This window comes from Ictalurus furcatus, chromosome 26, assembly GCF_023375685.1.
Source record: "Ictalurus furcatus strain D&B chromosome 26, Billie_1.0, whole genome shotgun sequence".
Classification (NCBI taxonomy): domain Eukaryota; kingdom Metazoa; phylum Chordata; class Actinopteri; order Siluriformes; family Ictaluridae; genus Ictalurus; species Ictalurus furcatus.
In genome coordinates, this window is record NC_071280.1 from 17,950,531 (window position 1) to 17,966,308 (window position 15,778).

Here is a 15,778-nt window from a genome sequence, read left to right on the forward strand (position 1 = left end):
AAGAGTGCTCGTTTGAGTTACGATATCCTTCCTGGCAGCTTGAACCAATCTGTCCGTTTCCCTCTGAGCGCTCGTATCAACAAGATGTTTCCATCCACAGAACTGTTGCTCACACAATTGTTTTTTTTCGGGGGGGGGGGGGGGTGGTTAAACGCTAGAGACTATTGTGTGTGAAAATCCCAGGAGATCAGCAGTTTCTGAAATACTCAAACTGGCCTATTTGGCACCAACGTCCATGCCTCGGTTAAAGTGTCAGAGATCAGACTGTTTCCCCATTCTGACGTTTGATGTGAACTGAAGATCTTGACCTGTATCTGGGCGATTTTATGCATTGATTAACTCATTAACTGCATGAATGAGTAGGTGTACAGGTGCTCCTGTTAAGCTGGCCGGTGAGTGTATTCTGTATACGGTGGGATGCTGCCACTGCTGCCCCGATGGACGAGCTGCCACTGATGTAGTTCTTTCTGTTGCCACATCTCACAGCCTTTAATCCGCTAGATGCCCAATTACGCACGTATGGCAAGGTTTCGTTTCAGGTTCACGCTTTTTACTCTTCCGGTGCTTGCATATTAACACATGTTGTTTTGGGATATCTGTAATTCAGGATATAAGTATCTCATATTTCTTTTCTTTTTTTCTTAGATCCTACAACAAGGGTCTTCGTGTCCATCAGTCCGCCTGGTGAGATAGTGGAGGGCGGTTCGGTGACTCTGACCTGCAGCAGTGATGCTAACCCACCTGTGGAGTATACCTGGTTTAAAGGAGCCATTTTTATGAGAACAGGAAAAACCTACACTATTAGCAAGATCAGCTCTGAGGACAGCGGAGAGTACATGTGCAAGTCCAGCAACCGATACAGAGAGAAATACTCCGATAAAGTGACTCTACAGGTTTGGTGTAAGTGGTTTATTGCAACTGGAATTGTCCAGCTGAGCGACTGGGTCCTTCTTAAATATTCTAACATTTCTGTTATATTGTTTTTACAGACGCCCCTAAAAGTGTCTCAGTGTCCATCAGCTCCTCTGGTGAGATAGTGGAGGGCAGTGTAGTGACTCTGACCTGCAGCAGCGATGCTAACCCACCTGTCAAGACCTACACCTGGTATAAGGTGAATGAAAGCTCACCTGTAGGATCTGGACAGAGTTACAGCTTCATGTTGAGCTCCAGGAGCAGTGGATGGTTTTACTGCGTGGCTCAGAATAAGTTCGGGAGTCAGAGCGCCGCTGCAGTGCTTCTCACTTCAGACGGTAAGACGCATGATCGCATATTTAGGCGTAAGTTTGATATCTTTAAGCTTTTCTAGAGTAATTCTTTTCCTCTCTCAGTGTCTTTGTTTTCAGGGCACAGTTTCAGTTACACGGCTGTGTGCATAGCTGTTGGAGTCGGCCTCTGTGGGGTCGGAGTTTTAACAGCTGGACTCTTCTGCATTAGGTAGATCGCGGCCGTCTGTCTGTAAACGTGTAGCTACAGGTATTAAGCACGAGACGGTACACTAAAGCCACTGTATGAGACGTATCCTGATACGGGCTTCACGAGACAGATCAGATATTCAGTTGTAATCCGTTCGTTTTGTCAGCGAACCGAAGCACTGCAATATCGATACTTGTATTAAAAGAAAAGTAGGTCAGAATTTATAATCTAAGGTGTTGGATAATTTTCCCCGATTATTAACATGTTATTGTCATCTTTTTCAGTGTCATTGATAATGATAATAACGTGTCTTTATTGGTCATGTATACATTACAGCACAGTGAAATTCTTTTCTTGGCGTGCCCCAGCATGTCAGGAAGTTGGGGTCAGAGGGCAGGATCAGACATGATACAGCGCTCCTGGAGCAGAGAGGGTTAAGGGCTTTGCTCAAGGTCCCAGCAGTGGTAGCTTGGCACTGGGGCTTGAACGGGGGCTTGAACCCCCGACCTTCTGATCCCAGACCCTTAACCCGGAACCTTAACCCGGAGCCTTAACCCAGAGCCTTATCCCATAGCCTTAACCCAGAGCCTTAACCCAGAACCTTATCCCATAGCCTTAATCCAGAGCCTTAACCCAGAGCCTTATCCCATAGCCTTAATCCAGAGCCTTAATCCAGAGCCTTAACCCAGAGTCTTATCCCATAGCCTTAATCCAGAGCCTTATCCCAGAGCCTTAACCCAGAGCCTTAATCCAGAGCCTTAACCCAGAGTCTTATCCCATAGCCTTAATCCAGAGCCTTATCCCAGAGCCTTAACCCAGAGCCTTAATCCAGAGCCTTAATCCAGAGCCTTAACCCAGAGTCTTATCCCATAGCCTTAACCCGGAGCCTTAATCCAGAGCCTTAATCCAGAGCCTTATCCCAGAGCCTTAACCCAGAGCCTTATCCCATAGCCTTAACCCGGAGCCTTAACCCGGAGCCTTAACCCAGAGCCTTAACAGCCAAGCCACCACTGCCCCCCATGTATTTTATGGCAACATTATTAATATGGGAAGATTGTTTGATGGTAGATTGTGCCTTCAATGATTAAATAACGAAACATCGGTGCTCCTACTGCTGTCTGATGCTCAGCTGACATGATTTCATTGTGTATATTTCCTCATGCCTCCTAAATTAGCCTCCGGTTACGCTACTTCCAGCACGACACAATCGTCTAGATATATTTCTGAATTACATTCACAGAAAGCGTTCTTTCACTTTCATCGCTGACTTTTCTTTGGATTGCTAGTTTTTAGACAACCGTGAGATTTATGTCTTTGATGAGTCACCGCCAGACGGTGTTGATGAGATTTTTCTAACAGCAGCTCTGACAGTAGCGCAGCTGCAAATCACGGGCTTATATCAGTGCGCTTGTTCCGATACGTTACCACAGTCGTGTAGTCTGAAAATCATCGGATTAGAAGTGTAAGTGTTGAATTAACGTTTATCGAAGGATTATGCAGATTTTTTTCCTATGACGCCTAACACATCTAAAAAGATCGTGATGTTGTTGCTTATGTCAAGCGAGCTTTTTTTCCCTCCCTCGAGAGCAGGAGGACGATGCAGAAGCGAAACGCGGCTAGACGTCAGGTGAGTGTTACAGAACACTGTACAGCACATTGTCTGGACCTGTTTGCTGTCTGCTAAACATTTCTCATTCCATTGATCTGTACAGAAGCTAAATTCTTCTGTAAGTTCTGACATAATCCTTAAATATTTACGGAAGGAGTCTCCAGTGTCAGTGCTTTGTAGCAGTCAGTAGGTTTCTCGGTAGCAAGACAAGCCACGTTTCTTTTTCCGTCTTAGTACCTTCCAGAGAATGACAGGAAAGAGAGGATGTTGAGGAAACTAATGTTTGTAGCTGCTCTAAACTAAGTGAGAACAGGAACTCACAGCAGCTGCGTTCATTGTTAACCATGTTACACAGCCAGATGTTTTGTAATTAATCGTTTTGAGGGTTTTGCTATGAGTAACGCAGAGAATTGCTGGTGTTCTCTCTGCAGGATGGTGGCACTCCTGCTGAAGATGTGCTCTACACGTCTCTTGAACCCATGACCAGGACGCCCAATGATGTGTACAGCACGCTTGCAGTAAGTGGTGTTTCACTGACGCACTTCACTCAGACACTCTGGAAGGATATCGCAAAAACCCTACAAACCACTGATTAACGTCTTCACACAGACGGGTCCACACCCCAGACCTCCTGAGGACACGTATACAGCTCTGGAACCTCAGACCATCTCTCCTGATTACAACACGTTAACAGTGAGTGCTTCCATCAGTACGTCGTCATTAAAGTCATTCGCTCCTAGCCGTTAAAGTTCAACGGCACCGGTTTAAAGCAGTCAGAAGTCAAGAGGTGTCTGGGAATTTTCAAGACCATATTTTTAGGCACATTCAGCGTCCTCCATTAATATTGGCGCCCTTGTTAAATATTAGCAAAGAAAGCTGTGGAAAAATTTGTCTAAACTTTTGATCTTTTGTTCAAAAGATTCACAAAAAAATATTCTGCTCTCATGGATATATCAAACAATTACAAACAAAAAACACAGGTTCTTTTTTCCTTCCTCTTCGTTTCTTCAAATAGAGTTCAAATAAAGTTAAAATAGCGTTTTAACTTTCTCCACCTTGGTTTTAAGGAGACTGGAGGCCAAAACTCAGAGGGGGGAAAAAATGATACTTTCACAAATATTCTTATAGGTGTGGACCTGAGAAAGAACCATATGCTAGTGTTCTTGCCCGTGCACAGACTTATACAAAATATATCATCTCATTTACTTCCACCTCAAGCTGTTCATGTGTGTGTGTGTGTGTGTGTGTCTTGTGTTTTTTTCTAGGCTGCGAGAAAGCATCATTGAGATAATCAGCAGCAAGGAGAGAGAGAGAGAGAGAGAGAATATACTACACTTGAATAGTGAAGTATACTCTCAGAGGGCAGATAGCGCCTTCCTCTGGTTAAAATGAAGTGTTACCAAAGCAACATACTGTACTTATGTTTTTATTTATTTTTTTAATTCCATACATCAGTGTTATTGCTCTCATGTCTTTCAGTTCTGAGTTTACTCCACTTGCTTTTGTTTTTGTTTTGATCTCCGCCCATCATAACCCTTTGGCTGATTACACTAATGTGTTCACCTGTTCTGTGTCACACTTATAGGCTTACAGTATACTGCTTTCTGTCCCGAGTTCCCTTTGTTTGCGAGTCTACTCTCTGTGTTCCTTGTTCCTTGCTTTTGACCTGCCTGTGTTTCGATCCCACCAATGATTATTGGATTTGTCCGAATAAAGAAAACGCTGAGTTTATGCACCTGTGCCCTGCCTTCAGTCGGGGGACGGACGGACGACAAGCCCTCTCAGCTGCCTAGCCTGAACAGATCTGCCTCTTTCCTAATCCACAGATTCCACAGAGAACCACACAACAGAGCACCAAGCTAATGCTGCACTCTCACTTCTTTACATGCAAATCACCCTTCTCGGTACTGACGTCTCAAATCTGTTTACCACTGAACTGCAGGCTGTCCCATGTCGCACAGGGTTGGAGAACATTTGCAAGAGGAACTTGAACGTCCCTCCATGTAAAGCACTTACGCATTTAAATTTTCATGATTGTACACGTAAACTGCCTTTAGGAATTCAGGCCAGAGCTTTTAGTAGGATTGCAAAACACAACAATATCCCACAAGTAATACTGTATTGATTTGGGTGAGGGGGGGGGTTATGGAGGGGTGGGGTTGTGGGGGGGGGGGGTTATTATCTTGTTGAAAAATAATAATGAAAACAATGGCCAAGTCTTAATCTCCGAACCCAGATTTTGAGATCTTTTAAGAATATCCTGGTACTTGGTCATCTTCACAAGTGGCTTATAAATACTTTAAAATATCCATCACTTGACTGGTGTAGGTAAACCACCATCTATCGAAAGCTCTTTGGTTTTCCACGTGGTGATGGTTTCAACGTTTGTGCAACTGTGTGTGTGGTTCATGTGTTCATTTCGAGGATTACAAATTGTTTGCATGCATTCATATACTGTGGTGCGTGAACGTTTGTGAATTTTCTATATATCTGCATAAATATGACCTAAAACATCATCAGATTCTCACACGAGTCCTAGAAGTAGGTAAAGTGACCCAAATTAAACAAATGAGATAAGAATATTGTAGTTGGTCATTTATTTCTTGAGGAAAATTATCCAATGTTCCATATCTGTGAGAGGCAAAAGCATGTGAAGCTCTGCGTTTAGCAGTTAATTTGAAGGTGAAATTAGAGTCATGTGTTTTCGATCAACGCGGCGACGATCGGGTGTGAGTGAGTGATTTATTTAAAGAACAGGGATCTATCAAGGTCATGATAGTTGTTGGTTGATCATGGCACGAACAAAAGAGATTTCTGACGACCAGGCTGGAAAAGGTCACGGAACCATCTTTAAAGAGTTTGGACTCCACCGATCCACAGTCAGACAGATTGTGTAAAAATGGAGGAAATTTAAGACCAGTGTTACCCGCTAGAGGAGTGGAGACCAACAAAGAGCACTCCAAGAGCGAGACGTGTAATAGTCCGTGAGGTCACAAAGGAACCCAGGGTAACTTCTAATCAACGGAAGGCCTCTCTCACATTGGCTAATGTTAATGTTCATGAGTCCACCATCAGGAGAACACTGAACAACAACGGTGTGCATGGCAGGGTTACAAGGAGAAAGACACTGCTCTCCAAACAGAACATTGCTGCCCTTCTACAGTTTGATAAAGATCACGTGGACAAGCCAGAAGGCTAGTGGAAAAAAATGTTCTGTGGATGGATGAGAAGCGTTGAGAAGCGTTGTGTTTCAGCATAAGACCCTTATCCCGTCTGTGAAACATGGTGGTGGTAGTATCTTGGTTTGGGACTGTTTTGCTGCATCTTGGCCATAACTCGTTATCATTGATGGAACAAAGAATGTTGAATTTTGATACCAATGAATTCTGAAGGAAAATATCAGGACATCTGTTCGTGAACTGAATCTGAAGAGAAAGTGGGTCATGCAGTAAGACATCAATCCTAAACACACAAGTCCTTCTACTAAAGAACGGTTAAAGAAGAATAAAGTGAATGTTTTGGAACGGCCGAGTCAAAGTCCTGACCTTAATCCAGTAGAAATGTTGTGGAAGAACCTGAAGCGAGCAGTTCATGTGAGGAAACCCACCAACATCCCAGAGTCGAAGCTGTTCTGTACTGAGGAACGGGATAAAACTCCTCCGAGCCGACGTGCAGGACTGATCAACACTCACCCCAAACGTTTATCTGCAGTTATTACTGCACAAGGGGAACACACCACATACTGAAAACACAGGTACACATACTTTACCCCTCACAGATATGTCATACTGGATCATTTTCCTCAATAAATAAATGACCGAGTATATTATTTTTGCCTCATTTGTTTAATTGGGTTCTCTTTATCTCCTTTTAGGACTTGTTTAAAAATCTGATGATGTTTTATGTCATATTTATGCAGAAATATAGAAAATTATAAAGGATTTACAAATTTTCAAGCACCACTGTATAGTCTTTTGGTGTAAAAATAAATAAATAAATAAATAAATAGCTTGTATATAATTTAATTTTTTGCTCATTTTTGTGAAGGGTGCCAATAAATCTGGAGTTGGCAGGTGAGTATACAGGTGCAGTAAACAGTGTACAAGCATGCCACAAGTAGGAAGGTTAAATCCACCACCGCTAAACGCGCCACTATCAGCAGGTAGTCAAACAGGACTGTGGGTCATGTAGCAAACCTTTAACCTAAAAAAAAAACAAGATTTGACTTTTAAAAAAAAAAAAAAAAAAAACAGCCGACACAGAATTTCATTCCAAAATGAATCTCGGATGTTAACGATAAAGATCAACATGCAGGTGGTTCATGATGGATTTTTATTTTTTCTTTAACCTGTGACTTCAAATTGTATTTATTTTTCCACGAGTGGGTTATTTATCTGGGTTATTTATTTATTTTTTATATTTACTGTCAAAACAGGTGTGTTGACTGTATAAGTATTACCATGCACCTCGAGCCCGATTGCAGGTGACCACGACATGAAAGAAATGACACAGGTATGAGTAATGACCTGGGGGTGGAGCCATGGTAGGGTTAGAGAGGGCGTGGACCACACGCACGCCCACGCACGCCCACGCACAACATTTTATACACGTTGAATTTAGAAGGTGGAAAATCAGGAGATATAAAGTGATTCAAAAAAAAAAAAAAATGAAAGCACAAATAAAATCCTTTAAAAAAAATTCCAACCGAGGTTAGAAAGCATTCGTGGGTTGAGAATTCGTTCTTCCTCAAATTCCTGGCACCTTTCAACACCCCCCTCCCTCCCTCCCCCCTCCCTCCCTCTCTCTCTCTCTCTCTCTCTCTCATTCTCTCTCTATTTCCCTCTCTCTCGTTCTCTTCCTCATATGTGAGCAGTGAATCCTCCTACAAGCGTCCTATGTCTGAAGAGGAGAAGCCCTGTTCCTCCTCAAAATTGGGTATGTAGAGGTGTGTGTTTATTTTTTTAAAAATAAGGAACTTTTTTTTTCATCCGTCTCATCTGGTGTTTCTAAAACAAGTAACGCACAAAGATTATATATTGTGGACTAAAGAATTTTTTAAATTTTTTTATTATTCTGTGGAATATCGCCAAGTGTTATATGAATATTATATATGATCCCTGACTTTTGTAACACTACTGCTAAAATAAAACAGAACACGTGGTTGTATGATTGCTGTAGTGTATGTGACAGTGCTGTAGATGATCAGAGGAACACTGTTGTTTATCGTTTCCGCTTGTTCACTGCTGTTCATTACGCTACACCTTGGGATGAGTACATGATACACTGTATGATGATGATTTTTTTTTTTAAAGATATATATAAATATATATGATAAAAGTGAGGCTTTGATGAAGTTATAAAATGTTGAATAAGAATAATGAAGTTAAACTCTCTACGAGTCAAACTAATCTTAACTGGAAAAAGAAAAACTACGTAAACAGTTTCATCCACTTCTTTCTACCTCTTTTATTGTTACATAGACGCTCTTGTGTACACATTTGAATAAGCAAGCACGTGTGTGTGTGTGTGTGTGTGTGTGTGTGTGTATGTGTGTGTGTGTGCGCGTGTGTGACTGACTACAGTGGAAAATCTGCAGTGACATTTAACACCACTTAAGTGAATGCCACCAAACTTGCTGGTCAGGAAAGTACTGATGTAAATGTGTACACAAATATTTCCCATGAATTCCACAAATAGAGAAAGATAGGGAGGCCGAGAGAGCGCGTGTGAGCGAGAGAAAGAGAGAGAGAGACAGAGGGAGACTCATTTTAATGATACAAATCAGAAATAGGACAAATATAACAAATTAAACAAAGTGACATTCTCTTTTGCAGGTCCTTCAGCGCTGGTCATGGAGTTGAACCCTCCTCCACCGTACCCAGGCCCCACCGACCCCACACAAGGAGGTGCTTACCCTCCAGTAACAGGTACTGTACACAATCCTGCTTATTCTGGGAATCTAGTTATTCTGCAAGCAGGGCCTGTACAAGGAAAGAGCTTATAGACTAGCACAGGAACTGGTAGAACAGTCTGGTTTAGTTTGATGTTTTTATTTGATGCTCCTCAAGGAAGTGTATGTTGCTCTAAAACCTGTATATACCGTTCAGCGTTGATGGTGCCTTTCCAGGTGTGAACACCCACTCCAAAAAAAGTCTGTCAAATCCCTGCAGCTCCCAGAATACTCGATCAATTCCAATCAATTCCACAGACAGTTTGAGCGATCCTGTCTGCTCCTTCAAAAACCGCTCTGCTCTCCGGACCGGCCTGGACCGGCCTGGTGCCTGCTTCTGGAGTTCTCGTCGCTGGGATGCCGGTCACTGTTGCTCAGGACGGCCCCGTATGGACAGTCTAGGGACACTTGGAAGCTGTGGAGATGCCATTGTACGGCAACTAATGTGGGCAGTTTTGGTGTGGTGTCTTTTTGCACCTGTGTCTCCATCAGTGGACAGTGCATGAGTTCAGCAGAACAGACTTCATGTTGAGACTGTGGTGAATCTCCCGGTTACACAGCTGATCGCACTGTCTGTTGTGACCCAGATGAGGACGGGTTCCCTTCTGAGTCTGGTTCCTCTCAAGGTTTCGTCCTCATAATCATCTCAGGGGGTTTTTCCTCGCTGCCGTCTCCGTCGCCTCTACAAATTTAACGACGTAAAATTGCGATTGGAAATGTATATATTTCTGTCAAGCTGCTTTGTGACAATGTCCGTTGTGAAAAGCGCTACACAAATAAAACTGAACCGAATTGAGAAAAGTTCGACCAATCCCTGGCACTCCCAAAAACTTTTAACCACTTGTAGCTGCTCCCAAAAAAAGGTTGACCGATCCCACCTGCTCATGAGCTTCATAATAACACTGAATATTTACTTTCTTAGCCACTCTGGTTTACGCAGCGGTTGCATGTCGATTTGCTTGCCTTTACACGTTATACTTTCCCTGTATGGCGTATGTAGGATGAATTTGCTACTTGCTTACCCACAGTTGTACAGGACAATGTGTATCCAGCTCCCCCAAAATACAGCGCCGCAGTGGTTCAGCCCGAGCTAATGGTGGTCCAGCCACCAGCTATCCAGACCCAACCAACTGTGATGATGGTAAACCCTGTGGGTGAGTGTTCAACAGTGTGTGTGTGTGTGTGTGTGTGTGTGTGATGGTTTTTTTGTGTGCTATGATGGTTTGGGTTTCACCAGTCACAAATATATCTTAATAAAACCATAACACAAATATAACTCGTCAGTTCATTCCACGTGTCTTTTTCCGCCATGAAACTGTAATAGGAGGATGCGTTTGTACTGGCTAATTATTTCATTTTCAGAATGAAAAAAAGAACATTAATGATTTTTATTTATTTGTTTATTTATTTATTTATTTTAAAAAGCAAAATAAACACTAATTCTGCCCAACTCTGCTTAGCACACAAAACACACTAAAATGCCAAAGCCCTGGGTGGTGAGTCACAGACTTTTCATATTCATAAACACAAGAATGTGGGGAAAGAATAACATTAGCATGCAGTTGTAGATGTTAAATATGTAAATGTATGGGGAGGGAGTGGACTGTTTCCATGGCAATGCAAAAATATCTCCATGCCAATGGAAATACAGGATCGTGTCGACCTTGTGGGGAAAGAAGCGTGCTTGAGGTGTAAGTGTAGTTTAATATAGTTAGAGTTTTACAAAAGTAAATGGATACGTGTGTGTGTGTGTGTGTGTGTTTGTGTGTGTGTGTGTGTGTGTTTGTGTGTGTGTAGTTGTTCAACCAGGTCTGACAGATATTCCTACTCCAATGAAGTGCTCTTACTGCCAACAACAAATTGTCACCACGACCCAACACGTCAACGGACTCCTGGTCTGGGGATCTTTTGGAGTCCTGTTAATCTTCGGGTGAGAGAGCACACACACACACACACACACACACACACACACACACATAACTCTACCACAGTCTGAGTCGTCTAGTCTAAGACCACTAGTAAAAATGCATCTATTTTGCTTTATTTTCTAATTTAATACAACAGTTTTTTGTTGTTTTTTTTTTTGCATTTTATTGACCAACAAATATATAACCAACAAATTTCTGCTTTATTAGTTATTTAATCTTTGTGTCACAAAATACTTTTCAATCCAATGATTAAAATAAATAAATAATCCGCCCATTCAGTTTGCAACACTGCATAGCATTTAACAGTTTAAAATCGGAAATCGCTAGGTGCCAATACTTATACTTACACATACCACGTTGCTCTGTTGGGTCTGATTGCCGCGCAGGATTTGGCCGTGCTGTCTGATTCCCTTCTGCGTGGATTCGTGTAAAGACGTCCAACACTCGTGCCCCAGCTGCAAGAACGTTCTGCACATTTACAGACGCATGTGAGAACCCGGAGAACCCGAAGAACCTGAGCCCTCACTGTGCTTAAAAACCAACCCCCCCCCCCAAAAAAAAATGTCATATTGAAAAGTTTTGCTTTATTCTGTTCTCCACTTTCCTCACACGCTTCACTTTCACACGAGGGGCATCTCCTGAGAACATCGTGTCTCGGAGATGAGAAAGATCTTCGTGACTTCACTATTGTAAGGTTCTAGCTTGTTTTTTTGGGGGGGGGGTTGAAAATTCAGAGTTAACCACGTAACCACAGAAAGAGTTTATTTTCATTTTAATTTTAAAGTTCCGTCACCAAACGCGCGGATAAGCTTGGTCTTATCATCAGAACGCAACATGAACAGCCTTAGACGATCCATATCCATGTTCTATTGGCCAAAAGATTGGAAATGGAGGAAGTATGCGGTGTCAGCATTCCAGCGATGGTAATTCCAGATCTTTCCGGCGAGTCACAGGAAGCTCGTTTTCCCGTTCCTTTCTAAACCAGACGAATCTTGTGATATTTTAACCACCGATTCAAGCGATCTCATTCCACCTTCTAATAAACACAATACCATAAAAAATCACCACATGGCCAACACGTTCTGACAGAACCGAACCAATCTGAAGCCTCGGTGTAACTTTTCAGCATTTAACAAGTCTAGAAAACATATTTTGCAATAGTTTTACAATGTATAGATGATGATAATAATAAAAACGTGTTCAAATGTTTCCTTTCTAATTTCTCCGAAATTCAACGCTGCAGATTTGAAGTCATGAGTCATTAATGTGAGCTGGAAATGAAATGAAATCTCGGTACTGTGGAGTTTTTCTGTCTGGAGATAGAACCTTATGATGCTAAGTGAACGGCGTGTTTATCTGTAATGTGTGTGTCTGTAATATATCGTAGTGTAGTGTTTGTTGAAATGTTTATTAGAACGACTGTGAACTGGGTTTTTTGGGGGGTTTTTTTTGGACTAGATCACTTTGTAATGAGTGATTTGTTTACTCTCGTTAACTTCCTGTACATATATTAAGAAGTATATGTTTATATATATATACATACATACATATAAATATGTCATTTTCTTTCTTTTTTTTTTAAATGTGTATTTTACTATGCACATGTGTATGTGTAGGTGTATGTACATGATATAATATTCAGAGTTGTATTTTTCCTCATATTTGTCAAATCATTTTTTTCTGCTTCATTCATGGTCTCTGATGTTAACTATTACACCAGAACTGTACTTTACTCTGATATTATTGAAACGGAAAACTTGTACTCTTAGTCTTAAAAGTGAATTTGAATTTTTACCTTTCAAAGCACCTGTTTAAAAATCACCTGAGGTTGTTTTTCTCCTTCTTTCGCTCAGCTGCTACGCCGTTCAGTTGTGCAGTTTGTTTGTTTTTTTTTTTTTTTTGTCATTTGTTTCAACCAAATTCACGTCAGTGTCACATGAAACACTGCAGAACTGAGGCTGATCAGTCTTTGAGTAAAGGTCAGCACCACTCTTTAATCTGCTCAGCACACACCGCCCAGGACCTGTTTCTTATTTCATTCCAAATGCTGTATTTAAAAAAAATGTTTTTAAAAGCTGGACAAGACTGTCTGCTGGATCAGAATTTTCCTTTTGCCTTCACTTACTTAATTATGTCCTGTGTTATGTTCTTCTTCTTTTTTTTGATCAGTTATAAATATTTATTTTTGCTCTTGAATACTTGACATTGTTCATATGTGGATAGTTTTGGGCTTTATGTTGATGCATTTCACTGAGGTAGGTGTTGACGCAGTACCGAGGATCGAGTGCTGAAGGTTTATTAAACATGCAAGACACAGTCAGAATCCCTACATAGACTCATAAGTCAAAAATAATAAGTGACTGTATATGAATAAGCAGAAAGTGTGTGTGTGTGCGTGTGTGAGTGAGTGTGGGGTGGGAGACCTCTGCTGGCATACAGGTGCCATGACATGAGCTGGTGTCACTCTGGAATGATTGTTGTTGATATTTAGTAGGGCTGGGTATCTCGACCGATTTGACGATTCGATTTCGATTAGTTATCAATATTTCATTTAAAATGTTCATTTTGCAGACATGAAATCCATATTTTAATATATACACTGGCAACTGAAACCCTCCTAATTAGCTACATTACTGAAATGCACATTTACGGTAACAACTGGGTCGACACAATTATGTTCAATTACTTTTTACTTTAACTTTGAGTAACAAACATGGTAAAAAGAAATCCTAAATATTTACAAACAGTGCACACATGGTAAGCGCAAACTGCACACAGGGCAGTACTGTAATAATAATAATAATAATAATAATAATAATAATAATAATAATAATAATAAAGAAAAGATAAAAACTATAGTGAAATGCATTAACATCTTGAAACGTTTAAGAAATAAAAGCGTTTTCAAAATTTAAAACATGACCGATGGCGACATCTTCAGGACGAGAGGTGAACTACAGATAATATTCACATCCTCTCAATAAAGCGCGCATGAAGCTTCGATTCGTTCAACTGCAGATCGATTAAAATCGGAGAATCGATTAATATTCCTAGCCCTAATATGTAGACTATTAATGGACTGTTTTATGCTTATTAGCATTCTAGACTTGTTGGCAAAACCTTATTGAGATTCCAGTCAAAAGTTCAGTATGTTGAAATTCTATTATAATTGTGGGGCAGGTAAAAATAAAAAAATGTTTAAAAAAATAAAAAGAAACCAGCACATACTGTATATTCTCCTCCTTACAGTACTTTATCAGACAGATAATCACAAAAAAAGCTTTGAAAGTGAAACACATACACACACATTAAGCTTACGTAAACCGTCACGAAGCCAGAAACACCCGGGCAGACACAGAGGATGGAATAGATCAGTAAAATGACAAGAAATCAATCATAAAACCTTCAACTGAGCTTTAAAATAAACTGAAAATTAAAAAATAACACTAGAGAATTTGTGTGATAAAAGTTATAATAAAATTATTATTATTATTATTATTATTATTATTATAAAAATGATCATAGTTTAGCTACAAGTGTCTATATTTAATATCTGCATTTTTGTTTTTTTTTTTGTTTTGGACACATTTTACACACATGAACTGAGAAACCCGAGTGAATCTAGAAGAGCCCAACGAATTCCCTTCGGCCTGTCCTTCACATGTATCGCATGAACACTTCAAACAGAATCATTTGAATTTTCCCGTGCACCTGAGATCTTAACGAGGTGACGTCACCTAAGGTCTGAGCGCAGCGTCGGTGAACGGAAAGATCCTCGACAATCCTCTACAGTCCAATCTGAATACCTCAGTACCGCGCAAGTTTACTGTCTTCGCCTGTATACTTTTTTCATTCGCTCCCAATTTGGATAATATCGTGTGTGTCGTTTTTATTTCTTTGCTATTATGGCACACCTCATTAGAGATATGACAGGAGGGTGACTTTCTCGTTCTCTCTCCTCCTCTTTGCCCCTACGCTGTAATTCTCTCTAACACCTTACAGGTTTGTACAGTTTCCTGGTAACTCTCATAGGAGAAGCATCCAAATAACTTCTCTTCCTCTCTCTTCATTCCAAAGCACAGGTATGTGTGTGTGTGTGTGTGTGTGTGTGAGTGTGTGAGTGTGTGTGTGGGGTGGTAGGTAGAAGGTGTAGGTGTGTAGTATGTGTTTAATTTGTGCCATTTAGCAACGATAGATAGATAGAGCTCATATTTAATTATTTATTTATTTAAAATGATTAGAAAGTATTGTTGATGTGATGAAGCGGCGTTACTGTTACCACCCCGAAGTTAATTCTTTTCCCATAACAGCATGTACAAAAGTGTTTAATTCCTCCTATATCACAGACATTTCACAACAACTGCAAGTTTTTCATTTATTAAAGAATAACACGGCATGATGTTGGTGTTGAACGTTGTGGAACAAGTTGCCTCGACTCCTGTCCTCACTGACATTTGTTGCAGCTATAAAGTCGTTCCCCTTGCTAGTCTCGTTTTCTTGTTGTTTCTTTTTTTCTTTTTCTTTTTTTTTTTTTTTTTGTTCTGGTAAAGTTTTTTTTTTTTTAAATGAGAATGAGAAATGTTACGGAGAAACCTCAAAGCGTAAACGCCTCTGTCCTGAAGATGTCAACAACAACAACAACAAACAAGATGACAGATTTTAAAAAAAAGCCTTTACTCTTCGTACTGTAAAAGGCTCTCAACTTATTCTAAAATGAATAGAAATAAAATGACTGTAAAATGGCACCAAAAAAATCCATATTGCATTTAAATGATCATTTAGAAGGTTTCACGGTTAATACATGCACACGCGTGTGTTCGACAGTGTTTATTACTTTGAATATCAAGTACTACTGTAGAATCAGAAGGTCTGTGTTAA

At 40.6% G+C, this 15,778-nt stretch overlaps 3 protein-coding genes and 1 long non-coding RNA gene across 6 annotated transcripts in view; 3 read left to right on the plus strand and 1 right to left on the minus strand.

Annotated features, from left to right (window-relative positions):
* The window catches only part of LOC128601829 (uncharacterized), a 17,283-nt gene extending 12,166 nt beyond the window's left edge, over window positions 1–5,117 (plus strand). Inside the window, exons 16-22 of the mRNA XM_053615226.1 lie at window positions 646–900; window positions 990–1,250; window positions 1,329–1,434; window positions 3,004–3,040; window positions 3,454–3,540; window positions 3,632–3,715; window positions 4,288–5,117. Of these exons, the coding sequence (XP_053471201.1) occupies window positions 646–900; window positions 990–1,250; window positions 1,329–1,434; window positions 3,004–3,040; window positions 3,454–3,540; window positions 3,632–3,715; window positions 4,288–4,308 (851 nt within the window). The 3' untranslated portion in view covers window positions 4,309–5,117. The remainder of the gene's footprint in view (window positions 1–645; window positions 901–989; window positions 1,251–1,328; window positions 1,435–3,003; window positions 3,041–3,453; window positions 3,541–3,631; window positions 3,716–4,287) is intronic.
* Window positions 5,118–7,857: 2,740 nt separating this feature from the next.
* LOC128602060 (lipopolysaccharide-induced tumor necrosis factor-alpha factor homolog) lies at window positions 7,858–13,096 on the plus strand. Its single transcript, XM_053615586.1, has 5 exons — window positions 7,858–7,957; window positions 8,857–8,949; window positions 10,001–10,126; window positions 10,770–10,902; window positions 11,287–13,096. Exons 1-5 carry the CDS (start codon window positions 7,918–7,920, stop codon window positions 11,390–11,392), a joined length of 498 nt encoding a protein of 165 aa, XP_053471561.1. The 5' UTR covers window positions 7,858–7,917; the 3' UTR covers window positions 11,393–13,096.
* Window positions 13,097–14,523: 1,427 nt separating this feature from the next.
* Window positions 14,524–15,778, plus strand: part of LOC128602059 (uncharacterized) — a 9,914-nt gene continuing 8,659 nt past the window's right edge. Inside the window, exon 1 of the mRNA XM_053615585.1 lies at window positions 14,524–14,982. The gene's annotated coding sequence lies outside the window, so the exon portion shown is untranslated. The remainder of the gene's footprint in view (window positions 14,983–15,778) is intronic.
* Window positions 15,489–15,778, minus strand: part of LOC128602061 (uncharacterized) — a 6,703-nt gene continuing 6,413 nt past the window's right edge. For all 3 annotated transcript variants that reach the window (XR_008384797.1, XR_008384795.1, XR_008384796.1), the window contains one exon: window positions 15,489–15,778. This exon is cut by the window's right edge and continues 515 nt beyond it. This is a non-coding gene — a long non-coding RNA (uncharacterized LOC128602061).

Excerpts from the sequence above, each read along its gene's own strand:
- LOC128602060 (XM_053615586.1), top strand. The coding sequence starts at position 7,918 with ATGTCTGAAGAGGAGAAGCCCTGTTCCTCCTCAAAATTGG. Across the intron at positions 7,958-8,856 it reads CTGTTCCTCCTCAAAATTGG|GTCCTTCAGCGCTGGTCATG; the intron begins GTATGTAGAGGT and ends TCTCTTTTGCAG. Across the intron at positions 10,127-10,769 it reads GATGATGGTAAACCCTGTGG|TTGTTCAACCAGGTCTGACA; the intron begins GTGAGTGTTCAA and ends GTGTGTGTGTAG.